Raw genomic sequence first — 24,111 nt, 5'->3', positions numbered from 1 at the left:
GGTGGAGAGGGGAGATGCAAACTGAGAGGCACAGGGGAAACTGGTGCCAACACACCCATTAAATTGTTTGTGTATGAATCATGTAACACAAACTTATGGTTTGATTCTCCTTCCGAGTCCTCTTAGCTGGAGGGGCGGAAAACAAACTCACTTCTTGAGGGAGGAGTGGAACAGATATTCTGCGAGTGCTGTTCACACACTCCATGTCCCGAAAAAGAACACTGGTTAGGTCGCCCATCTCTTCTTGTTCCCCTGAGGGTTAGACAGATGATATTTGGCCGCTGCCGCCACAAAAGAAGCCTTGCTTCTTGGCTGGGGCTGTTTCAGCTGTGCCCCTCCCTGCCCTGACTGCTGGGGCGGTGGGGGAGGCCTGGTCTGGGTTCTAAAACCAGATTATCCACCTTTAAAATGGGTTGTGAACCTGGAACGTGACGGCTGCAGGGGCGAGCAGTGGAATTTCAGGGAAGGCAGGTCTCGAACGCTTCCCCATTCATTTTCCTCAAATCATACTGCTGCTGCATAGCCCCAAAAAGATCCACTGGGGCATAGAAGAAATCTGTCTTCTCCTTCTCAGACAGGCCAGACAAACCAAGCCAAATAGCCCGTTCGCCCACAACAGCGAGACCCATGCTGAGGCCGCAGCTCTGGACAGCCCTCTTGATGTATGTAGGTTGAGATCCGCAATGATGCAGATCTCTTCCCACAATGCTGTATCCGGCACCCCCGCATCAATTTGTCAGCCCATCTCCTCCATGGACTGATATGCTGTGAGGAGCGAAGTGGCGTTAAGAGCCCTTACAGCTAGGGCTGAAGATCAGTAGATCTTTTGGTAAATGGTGGCTGACAATCTCTGCATCCATCCCGGCAATGAAGTGAGAGTAGTCAAAAAAAAAAAAACCTGACAATCAGGGTGAAGGTGATTCGCAGATCCAACATAGAGTAAACTTTAACAGGCACTCTGTGCGAAAAAGGCTTGTCCCAAAATGACGCATCTCAGTGATGCAAGCTGGGATGGCTGGAATAAATTGGGGCAGCATTTGATGGCAGCCGTTTCAATCATACAGATCAACATCTGTTCCCTGGCCAGTCTGCTGTGAAGGCCAGTCGATGGATAGCTCCTTGCAGCTGGGGTGGGGGGTCTTTCTACGCTGGCGGCTGAGAAAAATTAGAAATATATCTGATGGGAAGGGAGTTAAATCGATTTAACAGTTTGTCAATGCCAAAATTTCACAATTTCTGCCAGGGTATGCAAACTTCTGAGCACAACAGTAACTATGAAACACAGCTAAAACATTACAAGATGGAGTATTAAAACTGCAGAATGAGTCAGAATAAAGAGAGGAGGTAAATGTGTTAATCAGACATCATTTATAAACACAGCCAATATCACATACAGATGCCCAAGGTAACTTGCACAAACAGAAAATTAAAGTCCTATCTGCTCCCTCTCAAAAGCCAGAGATCTGCACCATCAATCTTTGGTGCCCCGGTTAGCTGGCCCAGTTCTTGGTGATGTTCAAATGGTTCAATTGGTCTGCGATGTATTTGTGTTCAGGGAACTTGGCTTGTCGTGCAGCTTTGATTTGAAGCGACATCCACTCCCGTCTCTGTGCTGCATGGCCTCTCTCCTGCTCTAATGTCATGAACGGCCGGCTGATCCAGTATTCATTCTCTGCTTCCTGCTCCAGGCGTTCCAACATATTCCGCTTCATCTGCCAGGTGACTGCACGAGGCCGACGATGCTTCCCAATCCACTGCTTTCCTGGGATCCCCTTCCGAAAAAGCGCCAAAGTCAAGAACATCCTGCAGCCAGCAACAGGTTATGGGTGTGATTCTGTGAAAAAATGAGACAAAAAAATTTCAGATACAACATCACCTCAATCCTTAGTTAGTAAACATTACAAAAGTACACACACACACACACACACACACACACACTATATATATATATATATATATATATATATATATATATATATATATATATAAAGATGTATTGATAACTAATTAAGAAGAATTCACATCTATTCTACATATTTTTCACTTATTCACAAAGGTCATGGGGTTAATCTTACTCAAACTTACAGGTATGGTTCACTCAAAAATGAACATTCTGTCGTTATTAACTCACCCTCATGTGTTTCAAACCAGTATGACTTTCTTCTTTGGAACACAGAAGGATATGTTTGACATAATGTTAGCCTCAAATTACCATTTACTTTCATTATATTGAAAAAGAATGCTGTGAAAGTGAATAGTTACTAACATGTTAACATTCTGCCTAACAGCTCATTTTGTGTTCCACATAAGAAATAAAGTCATACTAGTTTGAAACAACATGACAAAGAGTAGCCTAAATGATGGCAAAATGTTATTTTGGGTTGAACTATTCCTTTAAGTTGGAGTTCTAAGATGCACGCATAAACTGTATCTGTTCTGTACTGTCTGAACCACCTGTAACATTTCAATGCATTGATAAACATAAGCTATATACTGTATATAAGCAATAAAAGCCTGTGTACGTTACTTTCTGGGACAAGTCAGACTTGAATTTTGAGGTAAGAATAATAATTATCAATATGTCATGGGTTTACACTCATAGATAGAAGACTACATCTTTAATCACCTGAAAATGTGACAAACTAAAAGTATTTGAAAAAAATTATTTACCAAAAATATAAATTCTCTCATCATTTACTCCCCCTCATGCCATCCCAGATGTGTATCTTTCTTTTGCAGAACACAAACGAAGATGTTTAGAAGAATATTTCAACTCTGTAGGTCCTTTCAATGCAAATGAATGGTGACCAGACCTTTCAAGTTCCAAAAATCACATAAATGCAGCATAAAAGTAATCCATGTGACTCCAGTGGTTAAATCTATGTCTTTGGAAGCAATAATAGGTGTCGGTGAGAAACAGATCAATAATTAAGTCCTTTTTTACTATGAATCTCCGCTTTCACATTCTAAAAGTAACCTACTTTTTGCTGCTTTTATGTGATTTTTGGAGCTTGAAAGGTCTTGTCACCATGCGCTTGCATTGTATGGACCTACAGAGATGAGATATTCTTCTAAAAATCTTAATTTGTGTTCAGCAGAAGAAAGTCATGCACATCATGAGGGTGAGTAAATGATGAGATAATTTTCATTTTTGGGTGCACTATCCCTTTAAGTAGCTTAACTCCAGAACACTGAGCTCTAACCAGTTAAATCTGATTGACCTTGACTTCTGTTGCCTTTTAAATGGTAAAGAACTAAGACAAATAATTATGGTTCAACATGTCATTCATGCCTGTCCTACAAGCCAGATGTCCAAACACTAACTATCATACTTAAACACATTAATTAATTCATTTAAAAAAAAAAAAAAAACATGACAGCCACTAGCAATAAGATGTAAGTCAATAATAATTACACTACCGTTTGCAAAACAACGATGAAAAACACTTATGCCCGCAAACGCAAATATTTTATTATGAAAATCAATCTTAAATATATTTCTATATTATATTAATTCAAATTTACGATTACTTAATCTTCTCTCCACATTCATGACCGATATGCCGCAGACCGGAACACACTGCTGCAAAATGTCAATAGTGTGTTTAATGCAGCGCCACCAACAGCATAGGATGATGTAGTGCAACGCGCTCACTGACTGATGAACTACAAACAAACTAGAAGGGCGACTTCATTCAATCTGGAGCACTAGAGATGGCGCTCTAATGTCCAAAAAAGATACATTTTTCTAAGGGTTTTAAACGTTTAATTAATGTACAACTACTCCGTTGGTACATTAAATAGAAATATAGTTGTAAATATACACAAAATATAAATGAAAGAAAATAAATGCTACGATTGTGACATGTCACATGACAGGAGTTTGGCCAATCAGCGTTCAGTATTGTGGTTCAGAAGCGTTTCCCTGTTGTCCTATCTAGGTATTTGATGTTTCTGTTCTGCGGCTCCGGGTCGTGTTTTGGTCTGAAGGTGGCAGAAAGATGACAGCCAGAAAGTCCGGGTCGCGATTAGAGACTGAAATAGAGCGCTGTCGATCAGAGGGACAATGGGACAAGATACCAGAACTTGTGCGGCAGCTGTCCGCGAAGCTCATCTCAAACGGTGTGTTTGTTTTTCGGTAAATAATCTACGGGATAATGCGTTAGCTCGGACAGGCCTGGTGGTCAGAATACGTATCAGATGAATTCCTTCACATTCAGCCATACTTCAAACGCTACATCAAATGAATAGTGTGATTTCAGGGTGTTTACATTGTGATTTTAGTGTCCTGTTGTTGCTAAACTTTAGATATTCTCCTCATCACACTTCCTGATTCCAGATTTGTGCCCATTCATCTACATTGTGGCTATAATTCTTTTATTTATCAAGCCTGGGTGTTTATTAAGCAAAACTGTTTGTTTTATATTATTTATTGTGATAATGTAATGTCAGATTATAGGACTCGTTTACAAAGGTTGGTTTAGTATGTCTGACATTTTGTACTATACTGAATCCAGCAAACATTCAGAAAGGCGTGGATTAATAGCCTCTGGCCACCTTTCAATATGGCTCTGTTCATTAAAAGCTATATATTAATAAGAATCATTGATTATTCTCATACAGACTCGTTAAGGGCTCCAGATTCGCGCGTGAGGAATCAGATTGAAGTGCACGTGACAGTACTCAAAGTTGCGCGTGTAATAAGACTAGTAAGAATGTGCTCAGCTTTAGGTCCAAATGTGCAACACTGAATTATGAATTGGCCTTATGTAATTCTGTATTCACAACTCGGCCTTTCTCTGTTGCACTGTGAAAGTCTCTGTAACATCTTGACAGTGCAGATATGTGCAGGTGACACTGTTACTGATACATTTAAGATTCCTTGAAAGATAAACTACAGCAGTGAATAGTGTATGTAATGAGCTTTCTTCTTGAGAGCAGTGTGTCGTTATGCCCTCAGTGAGAAACTGGCATGGCTACCTTCAGCTCAAGTTTTCTGAACCACAGAGCTAGGTTTAAAGTAAAGTGCCTTGACGAGCACAGTTCAATTTGGTATTTTTATGTGTTTCCTACTGAAACAGGAAGTGGGGCAGGACATGTCGAACGACTCGTCCCATTTTTAAAAATAGCCAAAAGGCATTAGTTTACAGCCACACACACACACATGCCCCTTTCCACCATGCTGCTCATGTCAGAGACGTTTACCGGGGAAACTTGAGAAGTGATCTCAATAACGGCCTGCTTTTCCAAAGACTTAAGAACCGAACAATGATCTAACTGACAACATTAATCCATAACTCGCACACAGCACATCGCGGTCTTTGCTTACGACAAGGCTGGACCCGTTGTGCAAGTCCAATGCAGATGAATGAGAAACAAGCGAGTAAAAGATAATATGTCCATGTTTTGAATAACAATACACTAGAATAAAGAACTCTTACTCGAGCTGGACATCCCAAGAAACCTACAGCTGCACAAAAAATATAAATAAACTCCACCAGCTTTCCTTGCACCCCGTTGCCACATCGGTGCATCCCATTCAGACGTGATCACCCCTATGTCCTATTCCCTACGAAGACAATAACCCTCCACTGTGAGTGCTTCAGATAGCTGAAAGGTGACAATAGTCAGTCAGAACTCAGTTTTTAAGCGATTCTTTATTAAAAATCTGTTTGGAACGACCCTACAACATGGATTTTGCTCCCTTATGCCCTAAGAAGGTATGATCAGCGCCAGTTAAAACACATCCGGGCGTGCTGAACAGTTGTAGGGGGAGGCTGCATTCTCGTTCTAGAAAGCATTTGATTGGACAAGGTTTCTAAACCTCTATGTGACATCATGGATGTTCCTGAGTCTTTTTAGCCAGAAGAGAGAGACTGCAGATTGTAAATTTTGTCAACGTTTAGTAGTAAGTCAGCATGTACGTAGATGATCTTAAAGCTAATAGATATGGACTAAAAGCAGAAAAACTTTAATTTTGATTTCACAGGGACCTTAAACATTATCCTTGTTTTGTATATTGGCCATTGCTTACTTGGTTATAAACATAAGATACAGTTAATAGCATATCAGGAATTTTTGGGACAAATACAGCTTTTAACATAAGTTTGAACAGGATTTGACATTTCGGGATGTTATGTTCGGTTGACAACTCTACTCCTTTATTATGATATTTCATATTTAAGGTATTTAGATATCATTTTTACCCATTCTGTGATACATTTATGAATGTTTGTGCTTGAGTTCCACCTTCTACTGAGTGCCACTCTGATGAAATACAACATGAACCCTGTAGAGAACAGTCATATTCCACATTTCAGTATTGAACATGTGTCCTGTGGTGTGACCTGTTGCCTTCTAATCACTGTTTGTTAGCTGTGTAGGTGTGAGTGTGAAACGATTTGTCTATAGAATGAATTCAGTTGCAAGACTGAACTTCTACTTGTTTTTTAAATAGATGATCTTGGGGAACTCCTGCTTGGGGAGGCCAAACTCCAGCAGTACCTGAAGGAAAACCCCATCAAGCCGGGAGCCAGTCCTCGCGGACCCTGGCCACACCTCCAGGAGGTCCGGAAACATCTGACGGTTGCACTTGATCGGGGAAACTTAAAGGTAATGCTGGACAGGGCCTGTTAGACAGGTGTTGCTCCTTTGTACTGCATCAGTGTATCTGACCCATAGTCACACTGGTCAAAATAGATTATTATTATTACTCAAAAGTCCTTAGTCACATCAAGTAAATAATAAATGAATGGGGTTATTCATCTCGTAAAACATCACACATTTGTCTTATTTGAGTTTTGGTGTGCCATAAGTTGGTGTTGTTCTGTGTTGCAACAATAAGTGCTATTTTGTACTGTGCAGTAGATGGAATGTGTTTGTGTGTGCATGTTTGCTGTGCATGTGGAACTACACTCACTGAGCACATTATTAGGAACACTATGGTCCTAATAAAGTTCCCGACATGGTCTAATGCTGTTGTAGTTTATCCGCCTTAAGGTTCAACATGTTGTGCATTCTGAGATGCTATTCTGCTCACTACAATTGTACAGAGTAGCTACCTGAGTTACTGTAGCCTTTCTGTCAGCTCAAACCAGTTTGGCGATTCTCTGTTGACCTCTCTCATCAACAAGGCATTTCCATCTGCAGAACTGCCACTCACTGGATGTTTTTTGTTTTTGACACCATTCTAAACTCTAGAGACTGTTGAGCATGAAAATCCCAGGTCATCAGCAGTTACAGAAATACTCAAACCAGCCCGCCTAGCACCGACAATCATGCCACGGTCCAAATCACTGAGATCAAATTTTTTCCCCATACTTATGGTTAATGTGAACATTAACTGAAGCTCCTGACCTGTATCTACATGATTTTCTGCATTGCACTGCTGTCACACGATTGGCTGATTAGATAATCACATGAATAAGTAGGTGTACGGGTCTTCCTAATAAAGTGCTCAGTGAGTGTATATTTGAGTCTCTGTAGTATGTGTGTGTGGTGGTGTGTGCATGTGTATAGCGCTATCTTTCCTCTTTTTCTCAGCCTGAATACATGCAGGAGGCCAGTCTGATATTGGCTAAGCTGTGTTATGTGGAGGGTGATTACAGGGAAGCACTGAATCAGTATGGCCGTGTTAATCTGGACGAGCTGCAGCTGGTAGGGGCTCCAGTATACAGACTCTCCATGATTGCAGAGGCCTATGCTACCAAAGGTGAGTCCCGTGTCTGAATATGCCTACTACAGTATAGTATGTGGAAAGATTCAAAACACTCAATTTAAAAAATCCAATACATAGTGTGAAAATGTGCAAATTCCGATATACCGTAGCTGAGCTAAGGCACAACATTACTATCAACACACCTGACCAGGACAGCATAGTGTACTGCTGTGCTCCTGCAAAGCTAAACCTTCAGTTCAGAAAGATGTGTGTTTTTATTTTCCTCCACTTCATTCTAATATCATTCTAACACTCTTATACTGACCTCACACTTAATGCTTATAAAAAACAAAAGCGTAAATGTGTTTGTATTCAGAGGCTTGTGTTGATCTTGTCTGGTAGGATGCTGTACTGTGATGAGCAAAGAAATGCTTCTTGTGCTTCTGCAGTTAACATTTCAACCTTTGGGTGGCAGCATTGACTAAACGCTCACGGTGTTCTGCAGAGCAATAGTGCTTGCAACTAATTCCTGTGCTCTGTGAACACACACACACACACACACACACACACACACACACACACATTTTTAACACCACGCACAGTGATGTGTTTGCCAAGACTGCAGTGTGAGGTTTTTGATCAGAGTTCTGACAGATCGGACGGTACTGTGAGGCTCTGGGGGAAAACTGCATGGTGGCACATGAGCCTGTCTCATCCAATCAGCTCGCAGCATCTCTGTGACTGACAGCTGCCTTTATGAGGAGACCTCCTGCCTTGATCCTAATCATCCACCACTCCTCACATACGACACACAAACACAAATACACGTGTGTCTTTGGCACTTTATGTTAAAAACGTATGTCATCATTTACTCACCCTCATGTCGTTCCAAAACTATATGATTTTGATTTTGTTTCTTCTTTGTAACACAAAAGCAGATGTTAGGAAGAATGTTAGCCTTTATCACCATAAACTTCAATTCCATCTCTTTTCCATGTAATGAAAGTGAATGGTGACTAAGAATGAACATTTGGCCTAACATACGGGTTTGGAATGACATGGGATTGACTAAATGTTGACAATTTTCATTTTTGGGTGAACTATCCCCTTTAAATTCTCATTATGAATGAGAAAATCTCCCTCTTGCTGCTGTGAGCTGCTCATCACAGCCTGTCCTGAGGCGTCAGATTTACTGCGGCTGTTATATAGGTCATTAAAGAGCCTGTTCGCAGTAATGGGGCTTGTCTTGGTTCTGGCTAGTATAACGGGCCTTAAACCTATAAAGGTAAAGGGAGGATATGTGTATGTTTAGAACAACATAGCAAACTTTGGGCTGAGAGCGACAGATCTCTGACAGTTATTTTATGTGTGTCAGAACAGAGAAGAACGTGTCTTTTCTAGACCTTCAAGACTAAGTTCAGGTCTTGCGTGCCGTATACGTCTATATAAGGCATACACGGGAGATGTACAGCTTGTACGCTTATACACACACACTCTATCTGTTTTTTGTTTTTGTGTTCTCCTTTTTCCATGTGGGAATCAGTGTGGAACAACAAGATTGTGAAAAGCCCTCTGCCCTCCTTAGTCATGACATTGAACTTTTATTTAAAGGTGCAGTGTGTCATTTGTGTGCCTCTAGCAGCAGCACACAAAAAATAAACATCGCTCTGTTTGTTTGAGCATCCCAACCAGCCCGACATAGCAACACTGGTTCAACGAATGGTGTGAGTTTCGGGTGGGATGATCTGTCCAAAGCCTAAAACAGGAGTACTCAATTAAAGTTCCAAGAGGTCTGGTCTGTATATTTCCTTCCCAGCAAAGGTTCGGATAATAATACGTAGCTTACATAGTGTCAGTAGCCATACGGCTATGAAATTATATAATAAATATTTTTGAATAGTTTTTAGAACTTGCCACATTGGCAGCAATAGTACTTTGTAAATATTTTACATTCAGAATATATAGTATGTGTATGGGACATAGAAAGCCTTTTGACGGATAAAAAAATACTGTATGGGGGTTCAGGGGTGTCCCCTGAGTGAAAATGTATAAAAATGTAAAAGTCTGAATTGAAAGTGAGAATCTAATAACAAACAATTTACATAACAGCAGTGAAGCATTAAAATACTTTTTGCTTAATTTAAGTATAAATAGCTACCACCCCTGGAGTTCGCTAGTTCGAATCCCAGGGTGTGCTGAGTGACTCCAGTCAGGTCTCCTAAGCAACCAAATTGGCCCTGTTGCTAGGGAGGGTAGAGTCACATGTGGTAACCTCCTCGTGGTCGCTATAAAGTGGTTCGTTCTCAGTGGGGCGTGTGGTGAGTTGAGCGTGGTTGCCGCGGTGGATGGCGTGAAGCCTCCACATGCGCTATGTCTCCGTGGCAACGCGCTCAACAAGCCACGTGATAAGATGCACGGGTTGACAGTCTCAGACGCGGAGGCAGCTGGGATTCGTCCTCCGCCACCCGGACTGAGGCGAGTCACTACGCGACCACGAGGACTTAAAAAGCACATTGGGAATTGGGCATTCCAAATTGGGAGGAAAAAGGGGAAAAATCCAAAATAAATAAAAACAAATTAAGTATAAATAGGTTTTCCTTGCCATCCATGCCATGATGACATCTCTGATTACTTTTCACAAAATAAAATAAAAAGTCTGTTTGTTCATTATTAAAAAAGGCTCCTAACATGCTGATTAACGAAGCGCTTTAATCCCGCTCTAGAGAGAAATATTTCTCTCTAGTGCTGAACGCACTATATGTATACACGTATGCTTACACAATCACTTAACTAGCACAAAGATTTAGATCGCGGTCTGGATTGAAGTATCCTTCAGTCTGAATCCAGAACAGAGTCTGCCTATTGAGTACCTCTGGCCTAAAGCAGGGTTGCCAACTTTGGATACCAGGCTGGAGTGAGATTTTGATGTCATGAACCGGCAAATCGTCACTCAAGCCCTGGTGGTCTCGTGCCCGTGTTACCAATGTGTCCCTGGACATATAGTGTGCATACTTGATACTAGTAGGCCTTCAATCTTTTAATTTCTAACACTACAACAAGTTTAGAGGTAGTATACACACATCTAGAATGATGCAGGTGCACAGCTACAAGTTAATAAGAATGACTAGAGACGCTGGCACACTGCTAAACGTTCCAGTTATTGACAACATTTCAACCCAAATTGGGTCTTCGTCAGGTCAAACACACTGGTCATCGGGAAAAGATATATTTTAATAATTACCTTTAGCCTTAATACAATGGCAATATATTATATTTATTTTATAAACAAAATGTTGTCTTTATTATATTATGCTTATTTTTCTCAAACAATATAAATGTGTCTTTATACATGAAAATATATAGCTATTTTTATATTTTAGAAAGGGGGTCCCTTACTTTAAAAAAAAATCTCATAAGCCAAAACCAAAATTTCTAACACAACTCTTCCTAGAGCTTTTAAGCTACATCCACCAAACTCGGCACAGACCTTCAGACTGTTCTGACTCTGGTTATATCTTTTCTAACTGATCATTCTTGCAGTTTTCCTGTAGCGGATTATCCAAAATGCCAAAAATCCCATGGATTTGCATTAAAGGAATGTTGTAACGAGCCATGACGATTCAAACTTCAACTGTCAAAAAATAAAGTTCATAATCAGATGAAACAAATCAGATGAGGCTTTGCCAAGCCAACATTAAAGTTTGTTCTGACATCTAGTGTAGTTATTTTTCTCTTTTGTGATGCTAAAAATTACATACTTAACATAGAAAAAAATGACACCCTTCACCTTTAATTATTATCTCAATCAGTGTCTCTATCCCTCTATCTGCATCATTCTCTTCCTCTCTTCTGCTGTGACTCCACAGTGCACTTTTAATCAGAGATTCTTCACCATCACCTCGTTGCACATAAATTGCGTGGCTTTCACTGGCCACCTGAGCACCAGTTCTGGCGTGTTTTTCTAATACTATAAGGGATGTAAGATGTGGCTTAAGAAGCTGAAGCCAGTAAGGCAAAGATTGGCTATAACTTGTGTGACATCTCTAAGGAGCTGCGCTTGTGTCTTTACCGCACTGCTTGGCTCTCAACTGACCCAGACGAGGCAAAAGGATCCATCAGTGGAACAGATATCAGCTCATGCTAAAACATTTAAAGCTTATCTGGTTTGTCTGAGGCCTTTGAGTTTCTTGCACATGTATATTTCAGGGTCTCATTTCCTCTGTCCACCAGAAACAAAGGAAACTAACTAAACTTTAATTAAGTTAAAATAATGAAGCATATCTCGCTCAGTTTAAAGCTGAAGTGTGTAATTTCGGTGTCAATAGTGTCACCAAACCAAATTGCAAAAATACTGATTATTTTCAAACAGGTTTTAGTATAGGTATTGTATTTATTTAGTAATTTAGATGTGAATATCCCTGTGAATCTAGCAGATCGTTAGGACAGCCTCATGAGCCTTTCGTGCTGTTGGCGTGTGTAAGTAATTTCTCTGTTGTTATTGTTTGTCCGTAGGTCTTTGTCTGGAGAAGGTGCCTGCAGCGTCCCCATCACTTTCCAATCGTAACGCAGACAGAGACCAGGAGATCATCACTTGTTATGAGAAGTCTGGAGACATCGCTCTGCTCTATCTTCAGGAGGTTGAAAAGGTAATTTGACTTTCCTGCTGCACAGGAATATGATGCTGATGAAAACCAGGTTTTTTCACTCTGTTGATGTCAGATGTGTGTGGGTGTGTGTGTGGGTGTGGGCGGGGGTGTGGGTGTGTGCGCGCGTGGGTGTGTGCGCATGCGCGTGTGCCGCTGTTTTTAGGGCCCAAGCACTGAAAGTGCGAGGCTCTATTGTTCTTCTAAGGATTATTTTTATTTTTTTTATTATTATTCTTTTCAAGGTTTTTGGTACTTTTGGGGTTCATAATATGCGTGAAAACTCTTGAAAGTTTTCACACACATCAGAGTCGTTGGCCATTAGGGCTTGGCAAAGTTTCAGGGGGGGTCATGCAGGGGGGGCTCTGCAGCACCACCTAGAACATGAGCATGTTCAGGGGGCTCTGTAGCACATCCCTTTTGAGCTACAGTCACCAAACTTTGTACACATATAGATCTCATCAAGCTGACAGTCATAAGCTCTGCCCAAAAGGAAGTTGGCCATTTTGGATTGTTTGAAAAATGCATGCTCTGGAATTTGATATACTCCTCCCAGGAATGTCATGTTACAGGTACCAAATGTGGGCGACATCATGCCAAGACATTGACGATGCCACATTGCGAAGGGATTTTTGATATATCGAACAGTGTTGCCATGGCGAAGCGATAAAATAACGTCAAAAAAATGGAATAAGGAATATTCTCATATCTTCTGCATGCATGGTGTGATTTTACATAAAGATTAAGCCAAATGTTTGTCCTTGCGGGCTGATCACATTGATGTGGCTATTGTGGATCACGGCCATAGTTCCACCAACTGGCTGAAGGAAGTGTGTCACTTTGTGTGACTTTGAAAAAGTCCTCTTATATTTACTCTGTCAAATGCATGCAGCCCCCATGCTTTGTTTTCCTTAAGCCACCAGGTGGTGATGGCACCGTAGTGCTTGTGCCCGTCATCGCTGCTTGCAACTATATTCTTATTTCTTTTACCCCAGTTGTAGAAATGCCCAATGGTTGTCACTTTCCATATCCCTTTTAGCAGATAGTGTGTTAAAATTGCCTCTAAAAGTGACTATAGGTGCAAGGTAGTTCTCCATGAATGTATACTCATCTTAAGTTGTTTATAATGTACCAATTATAGCACAGTGATGTAAACAATTATTTATTTAGCTTGTAACCATCTCTCGTTTATAACTTTAAGTCCAAAGAAACGATTAAGGAAACCATTAATTATTGTAATTGTTTTAATGAATATTTTTGCATATTATTTTCATGTAAATTATACTTCATCCCCATCATTATTGAATTCTCTTTTTGTCTTATTGTTTGCAGTGTATAGACCTACTATTGTAGTATTATGGTTCACTTGCATTGTCCACTGAGGCTGTAATATAAAAATAAAGTGTCTTCAGTGTCTTCAAGTCACCTCTTAAATTGACATGTGTATTACAATACAATCATTAATGTGTAGTGGATAAAACACTTTATCACTTTAATAATCATATTAAAATATGTAAATAATAGTGTTGTTTCTCATCCTCAAAGCAAGTAATCTCGGTTATAAATGTTTTAACAAATAACGTAATATCAACATGAAAATAGCATGTTATGACTCCGGCTCTGGAGCTAAATATCTCAGTGATCACAGGCAAACAGGTGATCTCAAACCATGATATGCATCTGCCAGAAGAGCAGTGCCAAAACACAACTCATGTAAAATTCCGTCCGCAATTTGCTTGCAATTTTAGGTTTCAGCCACATGTGTCGCTAGAGAGCCCAAAATTCTGTAATGCAGCTTTAAAAATGGCTGCACAATAATCACATAAATAATCGAGATTACAGTTAGAGCTGCAACAATTAGCTTTTTATGAAAAGTGTCAAGTTCATGTTGGTCTACTCATGTCGCATCAAAATTTTCTATTTAACATGTGTTGCTGCAGTGGTTGAGCATTATAACCAATCACAGACAAGTCTGTTGCGCACCTAGAACATTCTCAAGACCCGTCTCTCTCTCCTGTCGAATGATTTCACTCTGTCTCTCTTTAGAATAGTTTAGAATAGTCTCGCACAGAGTGAATTTCTTCCCCCAGCATGGTATTTACTGCTGGTGGAAAGGGGAGGGAGAGTAAAGAGAAAGTGAGTTATGGCAGGAAAGGAGAAAGTCAACGGTGGTGTTCTGCTGCAGTGTTGATGCTGCATTTTTTGGGTGCAGCTGAAGTTTTACAATTGACCTTCAGGTTGGTGAAACTCACCCTCCAAACCAACATCCTCTTCAAAGTGCTAGTTTAGTATCAGAATCAGAATCAAAATGAGCTTTATTGCCAAGTGTTCTCACGTACACAAGGAATTTTTTTGGGTGATAGGAGAAAGAAGTGCACACAGAACATTAGAGTGAGACACAGAATATAAACAAGGTAAGAGTATAAATAGACATACAAATAATAGTACATATAACAGAATGGCATATGTATGTACATGTGCAAGTGGTAATATATGTGCAAGGTAGGGGTATGAACAGTTATTAAGTTAAATATGTGAATTTGCATATGTACATTAGATATGTATTTACATTATTGCACTGTGGGGGAGTCCTGAGGCAGTATAATTGTTCATGAGGAAAATGGCCTGAGGGAAAAAACTGTTCTTGTGCCTGGATGTCCTGGTGCTCAGTGCTCTGTAGCACCGGCCAGAGGGCAACAGTTCATAGAGGGAGTGGGCAGGGTGTGTGGGGTCCAGAGTGATTCTACCTGCACATTTCCTCACTCTGGAGATGTACAGGTCATGGAGGTCTGTGGTTTCCTTCTGTCTGATTTGGTGGCTGAACCAAACCAGACATTTATAAATGTACACAGGGCAGACTCAATGATGGCCGAGTAGAACTGTGTCAGCAGCTCCTCTGGCACGTTGAACTTCCTCAGCTGGTGAAGGAAGTACGATCTCTGCTGAGCCTTCTTCACAATAGAGTCTATGTAGATGTCCCACTTCAGTTCCTGAGAGATGGTAGTGCCCAGGGACCTGAATGACTCCACTGCTGCCACAGTGCTGTTCAGGATGGGGGGTGGGGGGTGGGGGGGGATTTCTCCTGAAGTCCACTGTCATCTCAACTGTTTTGAGCGTGTTCAGCTCAAGGTTGTTGTGACCGTGCCAGACAGCCAGCTGATCAACCTCCCGTCCGTATGCAGACTTGTCACCATTGCAGATGAGGCTGATGACCGTGGTGTCATCTTCAGGAGCTTGACAGTGGGGTCTTTTGCAGTGCAGCCATTCATGTACAGGGAGAAGAGCAGTGGAGAGAGAACGCATCCCTGAGGAGCACCAGTGCTAATAGTGAGGGTCCCGGATGTGAGTTTCCCCAGTTTCACTAGCTGCTGCCTATCTGTCAGAAAGCTGGTGATCCATTGACAGATTGGGGTGGGCATGGAGAGCTGGGTCAGTTTGGTTGAGAGAAGATCAGGCATGATGGTATTGAAGGCTGAACTGAAGTCCACAAATAGGATCCTTGCATAAGGTCTGTCGAGTTGTTGCAGGATATAATGCAGTCCCATATTGACAGCATCATCTACAGACCTGTTTGCTCGGTAAGCAAACTGAAGGGGGTCCAACAGGGGTCCAGTGATGTCCTTCAGGTAGGCCAAAATCAGTTTCTCAAACAACTTCATGACCACAGACGTGAGAGCGACAGGTCTTTAGTCCTGTGATTTTGGATTTTTTGGGGGACCGGAATGATGGTGGATTATTTGAAGCAGCAGGGAATTTCACATTGCTCCAGTGATCTGTTGAAGATCTGTGTGAAGATGGGGGCCAGTTGGTCAGCACAGACTTTCAAACAGGTAGGTGAAACACCATCTGGGCCTGAAGCTTTCCTAGTCATTTGTTTCCAAAATACCCGACACACATCCTCCTCACAGATCATAAGTGCAGATTGAGTAGCGGGAGGGGGGTTCCTGGAGGTGTTTGTGTGTGAAGTGAAGATCAGAGTGAGGGAGGGGTGTGAGACTGGGCTTTTCAAACCTGCAGTAAAACACATTCAGTTCATCAGCCATTAGTTGACTCCCTACAGAGTGAGGGGGAGGTGTCTTGTACTTGGTGATGCTTTTTAGGCCTTTCCACACAGATGCAGGATCGTTGGCTGAAAACTGGTTTTTCAGCTTTTCAGAGTATCTTATTTTAGCCACTCTGATTTCCTTAGTCAGTGTGTTCCTGGCCTGGTTGTACAATATTTTATGCCCACTTCTGTAAGCATCCACTTTGGCATAACGAAGCTGTCTGAGTTTTCCTGTAAACCATGGTTTATCGTTATTGAATGATAAAAATGTCCTAGTAGGGATGCACATATCCTCACAGAAACTGACATATGATGTCACAGTATCTGTGAGCTCGTCCAGGTCTGTGGCTGCAGCCTCAAAAACACTCTAATCAGTGCAGTCAAAGCAGGCTTGTACTTCCAGCTCTGCTTCATTGGCCCATCTATTTACAGTCTTTACTACAGGCTTAGCTGATTTTAGTTTCTGCTTGTAGGTAGGGAGAAGATGAACCAGACATTGATTAGAGAATCCTTAAGCTGCATGTGGGACTGAGCAATATGCATCCTTTACAGTGGTGTGGCAGTGATCCAGTATATTTCTGTCTCTGGTGGGGCATGTGATGTGTTGTTTGTATTTTGGCAGTTCATGGGTGAGGTTAGCTTTATTAAAATGTCCCAGAATAATAATAAAGTGAGTCCGGGTGTTGTTGCTCCGTGTCTGTGATGTGATCAGCCAGCTGTTGCAACGCTGCTTTGATGTATGCTTGTGGCGGGATATAAACACTCACCAGAATGAACGAGGAAAACTCCCACGGCGAGTAGAAAGGCTTACAGTTGATGAGCACTTCTAAATTAGGACAGCACATCTTCAACACTGTTACATCTGTACACCAACTTTCGTTGATGTAAAAGCATGTTCCACAACCTCTCGTTTTCCCTGGTGATTCTGCAACGCAATCCGCTCTGAACAGCTGGAAGCCCGGCAGATGAAACGCGCTGTATAGGATGGCTTCATTCAGCCAGGTTTCTGTGAAACACAGAGCAGCAGAGTTATAAAAGTCTTTATTTTTTTGAGTGAGCAGAAGGAGTTCATCCGTTTTGTTGGCGAGGGAGCGGACATTCGCCAGATGAATACTCTGCAGCGGAGTCCTAAAGCTGTGTTGACGAAGCTTCACAAGCGCCGGCTCGCTTCCATCACATGCGTCTTTTGGATTGCTTGTAGAGCACCGCTACGCCTCCAAATAAGATAAAACGTCCGAATAATCAAACACCAGCAAAAAATTATCAGGTATGCTCTGCCGAATATTCAGCAGTTCATCCTTGATAAAACTGATCAGGAAAGAATGACAAAAAATATGACAAACAAACAAAAGTAACAAAAACACTAGAGAGCTCCACACTGAAGCAGCCATCTGCGGTGCCATCTTATCCATCAAGGTATTCTGGTAAATGCAGCAAACAAGTGTGATTCTGCTTCTTTTGAAGGTGTGGTTTGTATTTGCTGAATGATTAATAGGAATCGGAAGCTATGAAAGTTTGAGATCTTTATAGTAACTTTTGTCGATATTAATTGATGACGTGTCTTGTCTTTAGGCCCTCAGTGCTGGCATTCAGAACCGCAGTCCAAAGCCCGGCCCAGTCACACAGGAACAAGAACTGGGCTACTTCCTTGAGACTGGACTTCAGAGGGCCCATGTTATCCATTTCAAAAATGGGTGAGTGCATTTCTGTGTGTGTTTGTTTATATGTTCAGTCCAGACTAAGTTTCATATATATCCATTTATCCGTTCATCCCTCCTCTTTTCAAAAGCAGAAGTTTTGGAATCCACTGGGCTTTCTGTCTGTACACTAACTTTCTGCCTGTCTTTTCATTAACCCTTCATTAGTTCTCAGCCTGTGTGTGTTTGTGTGTGTGTGTCTCATCTTATGTGTGTTTTGATGTCACACTCTCCCCCTGCACCGCGGCCTTTGCATCCTGGAGCTGTGTGTATAATGACTACTCGTATGTATCCCTCAACACTTTTCATGTAGAATAGTGCCTTTGCTTTTACAGTAGCTGCTCCACATTGAGAGAGAATAAGGTAGAGAAAGAGAGAAGGGTGTCCAGGGCTCAAAAGTAAGGATGTTTTCTGTTGACCAGAACTTCTTGATTTTTACTTACCCTGTCAACTTTTTCACTGGCTCTGTCACAAAAAATATATTTTCTTTACAAAAATAAAGTTTATAATTTGCAGTAATAGCTGGAAATTATACAGCTGTAATGTGTAACTCCATGACAGTCATGTCTACATTATTGTTTGAATTGTTATTTTCAACCCATTCTTACTGATGATTCCAAGACCATCACTCATTCACAAATTTTAACAAAACATTATTGTATGTTAGATAGATAGTGTTGGTGACAAGTTTAAAGAAGGAACAACTTGTGTACAAAATTAAAATTAAGAATTAAGGATGATCCCAGTGGTGAAGGAATTTCTAGCTGCGTACCAAATCGCATACTTCTGCACTATTGTACACCATATTGTTGTGGAAGAGTGTGGAATGTTGGATACTTCAAGCACTCAGCGGTCGCAGGCCTTCCCTACGTAGCGGAAGGGGTGGCATTACCTGGCTGTGATGCTGGCCTGACAAAACAATTATAATTAATGGTGAATATGGAAACTACTGAAACTTCATTGTAGAAAGCATCTTGCAAATGTGAGTTGAATGCTTTACCATCACCCCACACAGTGTGAATATGTACATTATTTCAGATATACAGTAAGTGTTAGACTGAGTTTGGCTATCGTTGGCTAAAGCTAGCGGCAACACATGCATTTTAAACAGCTGAAAAACAATGAATGCTTCCTTGTAGTAAAAAAAAAAGTTATTGTTGCATTTGAAACGATACTACACTCTGAAAATTCATACATTAGATCGCAGAGTGTATCCTCGTGCAACCCCATGTCCTTCTACTTGGACTGTGTGTTTTGTCTTTGCTATACGCTATGCATAATTTATTGATCAGTAAAGGGTTAAACAGCCTGTTTCAGGCTACAGAAGATGTTTGGACCACTCAACATGGTTGGTAGACATGAGGTAATGGTAATCAGAACAATGGTAATCAAAATAATGTTTAATTTTATTTTAACATGGTTGTCAGTGATTGGGAGATGCTGACCATTACTTTTTAATTACTTATGCTAATTTCTGATTGGTAAAATTCCTCAGCACTGACTATCACTTGTTTGTTTAACAGTGCAAAGAGAGAACATTGAGATTTTGTTGCCAAAGTAGAAAAAACACTGTAACATAAAAGTAAAAACCAATTAATTTTATTTGTAGTTGTTTTTTTGTGCTTTTGCCAGTATACATTGTTCCTAAGCAGCTTTACAGAAAATCAGTTGTAATGTCTGTAACATCTTAAAAACATGCATAACCAACACTCCTGGAAACATAATAAACAATTTGATAAAAAAAAAAAAACAATTATAATCTGACTTTCTATTACTTGGTATTATTTAAAATTTCACAACTTAGACCCTCTGTCCCCATATGAGGACATACATTTTTAGGATAACTATTTGCTCTAAAAATATATATATTTATAATATATATATATTTTTATATATATATATATATATATATATATATATATATATATATATATATATATATATATATATATATTATACTGTTTTTTTTTTTTTTTTTTTTTTTTTTTTTGCATGTTTATTAGGGGCTGCCAGTTACAAACCAAAAAAGGAAATTAAAAATGCACACAGCAGTCAAGCTTGGGTCTCAGGAGGGTATAGTGTGAGAGCGTAGTGTATAGTATGTCATTTGGGACAAAATTTGATTTAGTTTACTTTATTAGGTCTGCTGAATATAAAGATATGGAGTAAAATATAGGCAATCCAGTCAGTGATCTTCCTTTCATCGAATTAAGTTCGCTTAGAGGAGAGGAGAATGACAGAGTTGAAGAGAACATGCTTGTGTACTGCAAAGTGTCCACTAACTGGACATTTATCTGTTTTACAGCCTTTTTAAAACAGTTGGCACCACTACTGTGAAATGTATGTTCTTACAAATGCAATTGTGAGCTTGTGTTTCTGAAAATCTCTCCGATATTATTTTTTTGTGCAATAAGCGTGTGGTAGGGATCTTCCTTGTGGATGCAGGTGGAGCATCTGTCAGTGCTTGTAATGCATCAGTCTGAAATATTACCACTGCAGTGGTGCATTGTGGGTTATAATCTGTTGGGCCCATAAATGATTCAAAGTCACGTCTTTAAAGCTCACGCCACACACTAACTTTAGAGGATCACATATGTATGTACACTTCTCTGCTCTCTTTGTGCTGTCAGAACACTGTAGACTGGTTTTAAATGTTAAGTATGTATTTTTGTGTGTAATTTTTTTTTTATAGTATCCCACCTTAATATGCAACTATAAATAAGCCGTTTGTTAATTGATTTCAGCTATGAGTGTCGCTTTCAATCATCACTTTATTTGTTTGAGCGGCCTAAACAGCACGATTTAGCAATATGGCTCGACCAGTGGTGTGAGTCAGCGGTGGGACTATCCGTTTGTACAACCAATTGGAAAACAGGCAGTTTTCTGGGATATGTTTCAAAACAGTGATTATTTTTACAATTCAAGTAAATATAGATGTACTGATATTCTGTTGCTAGTCAATGCACCATTTTCAATCGGAGAGAATCTTATCGGTTTAAAATCGATAGGCTTGGGATCGATGGCTTTTTCACACATCGATAATCAGAAGATTTTCCCGATGATTATCAATATACAGTATATCGGGGTTTTTTTCTGATATAAATAAGGCTGCTCAATACACAATATTTTTTGTCTTTTAAAACATACTTCTCAACAAATTTGGTGTGAGCAGCAGGGTAAAATAAAGGGGGTTTACTCTAGCCCAGTGTTTCCCAAACTTTTTTCTGCCACGGCACACTTTTTACGACTAAAACAAATCTACGGCACCCCACTATCCCACATAGGCTAACCATCGTCAATATTTTTCCTTTTCAAGAACTTGTCCATGTTTTCTGTCCATTTTGGTAGCGTGTTTACTTGTAATGTTTGAAATTCGGCTTTGCAAAAAAAATAAAAAAAATATCACATAGGTAGGCTACGCTGTGTGAGGTCACAGGTGGCAAGAGTGCTAAATAGGTAATGAAAAAACAACAAATTTGCTTCTTTTCTAATGTGTAGATTTGTTCTTGCAATATAATGTTCTGTAAACAAATTACAGGGATGCAAACTCATGAGGGGCGAAAAAGGTAAGACTATCACTGGTCCATGAAAAGTTTTTCTGGGGATATTTTTTTTTTAAAGAATAAGCTAAAAGCACCAATTCCAGGTATTTTAGTGATTCAAGTTTATTCAAGTTTACAATTGTGCAGAATTAGCTGCAAAATAAAGAGTATTTTGGTGAGGCTTGCTTCTGTTTCACAAATTTGTTCAATTTTATTAACTGATTAGTTCAGTGACCCCTTCTGGAAATGTCACTAGGTGGTGACAAATGAGCACCTTATGTGCTATGACTGAGTCAGTGAATCATTTTGAGTCGTTCATGACCGAAGTCTACCAAGAGACTTTATAGTGTTTAAGCATTAAAAGAACAAAGCAGATCTATAGTCTTCCTTCAGTCTGAGCATTATATTTCATCCAAAAAGACAACAATAATAGTCTAATAATAAGTTTCAATAATGTTCTTTTGTCATTGTAAAGCGCATTTCACATGAGTTGAGTCGAGACGTCAAGCGCCGCATTGCCCTCCACATGACAAGAGTTGCAGAAAGCGTCACAGAGGGGCGATTTTACGAGTTTGCCATGTAAAAAAGCGGGAGGTGTGCACAATAAACATTGAAATCATGTATTTGGAAGAGAGAAAAAAGTTTGCAGTTGCTTTGATAGCAGAAAGTAATAAAAGGACTCGTTTATGTTTAGGTCAAAGCGTTTTCTTGGTGAATTTAAATTAGTTCAATAACTGGGGACTCTTGATATTCGTAAATGATAAGGTAATATTTAATTAAAAGAAATTATGAGACATTCAATGTCTCTTCACAAATTTGGACAGTTTTTAAATATTTCTTGTTGCTTAGTACTCTCAAAGACATTTTTGGTGGAGCAAAAACGTGTGTGTGAAAAACACTTTGGTGTAAAGTGGCTTCACTTCATAGACTTTAATGTATTCTGCAGCGCTGACGCGAGTCATGTGAAAGACCCTTAACGCGTATAAATATCAGTCACTTTTGCACATTAATCATTGCTCTTCACAATCACAAAAGTGACCGATTATGGTTTCAAAACAGCGTATTTGGTGAGGAGTTTGGATCCCTGAAATTATTATTATTATTTTTTTCATGCATTTATTTATTTTGTGGAATTTGATAATTTTCACAGTGGTTGGGAAACACTGCTCTAGTCATTGCTGGATGATGTATTGTGTATATGCATCTTTCCCATAGCCTACACAATATATTTTCAGTTACAATTATGTCTTTTTGTTGTTTCATACACTAACCTGCAAACTCATCAACGTCACTTTGTTCATTCATGTAACTTTGGACTGCTATCTGCTGCGCTGCATTAGCTCGTCCTGTGTGTATGTGTGTCTGATACCTGTGCCTTTCCTGACCATGACTGGCTTCAAGGAATAGTTCACCCAAAAATGAAAATATGTTGATAATTTACTCACCCTCAGGCCATCCAAGATGTATCTGAGTTTCTTTCTTCATCGAAACATATTTTATTTAATTTTTTCCAATTTGGAATGGCCAATTCCCAATGTGCTTTTAAGTCCTCGTGGTCACGTAGTGATTTGCCTCAGTCCGGGTGGCAGAGGACGAATCCCAGTTGCCTCCGCGTCTGAGATCGTCAACCCGCGCATCTCATCACGTGGCTTGTTGAGCGCGTTGCCATGGAGACATAGCGCGTGTGGAGGCTTCACGCCACCCATCGCGGCATCCACGCTCAACTCACCACGCACCCCACCGAGAACAAACCACATTATAGCGATCACGAGGAGGTTACCCCATGTGACTTTACCCTCCCTAGCAACTGGGCCAATTTGGTTGCTTAGGAGACCTGGCTGGAGCATCAAAACAGAATTTAAGACTTTTAGGATTTCATTTCAGGCCTCCTCTAAACAATGCAAGTGAATGTACTCCATTTTTTGACGGTCCAAAATACATATTTAGGGTGCATCAAAATAATCCACACGACTCCAGTCGACAAATAAAGTTCTTCTGAACGCAAACGATTGATTATTTTGAGAAACAAAACAATACTTATATACTTTTTAACTACAAATGTTCGCTTCGGTACATCTCTGTGACGTGCGCTCATGAGAGGTATGACGTAAGCTTGTTGGTAAGGTCACGCGTCACATGGAGGAGGAGTCAGGAAGCACGTCATTGTTTACATTTTTTTTTTTTTTTACTATTATTTGGAAATTATTTTTTCTTTTCTTTTATATTGTTTTGAAATTGTTTTGGACTGTTTTGGTTTGTGAACGGTGCTTGGTCTGTGCTCTGTGCAAGTTCCTCTTGTAAACAATGACGCGCTTCCTGACTCCTCCTCCACGTGACACGTGACCTTACCAACGAGCTTACGTCATCCCTCTCATGAGCGCACGTCACAGAGATGTACGGAAGCGAACATTTGTAGTTAAAAAGTATACAAGTATTGTTTTGTTTCTAAAAATTATAAATCGTTTGGGTTGAGAAGAACTTTATTTGTCGACTGGAGTCGTGTGGATTATTTTGATGCACCCTAAAT

General features: G+C 40.2%; 2 protein-coding genes across 6 annotated transcripts in view; one reads left to right on the top strand and one right to left on the bottom strand.

Moving 5' to 3' along the window:
- Positions 1 to 1,353: 1,353 nt before the first annotated feature.
- Positions 1,354 to 3,593, bottom strand: LOC127455291 (ribosomal protein 63, mitochondrial-like). Of its 2 annotated transcripts, none has more exons than XM_051723048.1 (2): positions 3,532 to 3,593; positions 1,354 to 1,834 (listed from the first exon to the last, which is right to left on the bottom strand). In XM_051723048.1, exon 2 carries the CDS (start codon positions 1,800 to 1,802, stop codon positions 1,491 to 1,493), a length of 312 nt encoding a protein of 103 aa, XP_051579008.1. In that variant the 5' UTR covers positions 1,803 to 1,834; positions 3,532 to 3,593; the 3' UTR covers positions 1,354 to 1,490. The 2 variants fall into 2 exon arrangements, with proteins under 2 accessions (XP_051579008.1, XP_051579007.1); XM_051723047.1 differs by having other exon boundaries at positions 3,421 to 3,585.
- A 353-nt stretch (positions 3,594 to 3,946) lies between these two features.
- LOC127455283 (tetratricopeptide repeat protein 7B-like) overlaps positions 3,947 to 24,111 on the top strand; it is a 61,428-nt gene continuing 41,263 nt past the window's right edge. Inside the window, exons 1-5 of one of the 4 annotated variants that reach the window (XM_051723031.1) lie at positions 3,947 to 4,122; positions 6,458 to 6,612; positions 7,543 to 7,711; positions 12,170 to 12,303; positions 17,918 to 18,039. In XM_051723031.1, coding sequence (XP_051578991.1) covers positions 4,002 to 4,122; positions 6,458 to 6,612; positions 7,543 to 7,711; positions 12,170 to 12,303; positions 17,918 to 18,039 — 701 coding nt within the window. In that variant the 5' untranslated portion in view covers positions 3,947 to 4,001. The remainder of the gene's footprint in view (positions 4,123 to 6,457; positions 6,613 to 7,542; positions 7,712 to 12,169; positions 12,304 to 17,917; positions 18,040 to 24,111) is intronic. The other 3 variants (XM_051723032.1, XM_051723029.1, XM_051723030.1) reach the window with 3 other exon arrangements.

Source organism: Myxocyprinus asiaticus, chromosome 17 (genome assembly GCF_019703515.2).
Source record: "Myxocyprinus asiaticus isolate MX2 ecotype Aquarium Trade chromosome 17, UBuf_Myxa_2, whole genome shotgun sequence".
Lineage (NCBI taxonomy): Eukaryota > Metazoa > Chordata > Actinopteri > Cypriniformes > Catostomidae > Myxocyprinus > Myxocyprinus asiaticus.
The sequence above is the reverse complement of the archived record's forward strand: the minus strand, read 5'-3'. Positions and strand labels throughout refer to the sequence as shown.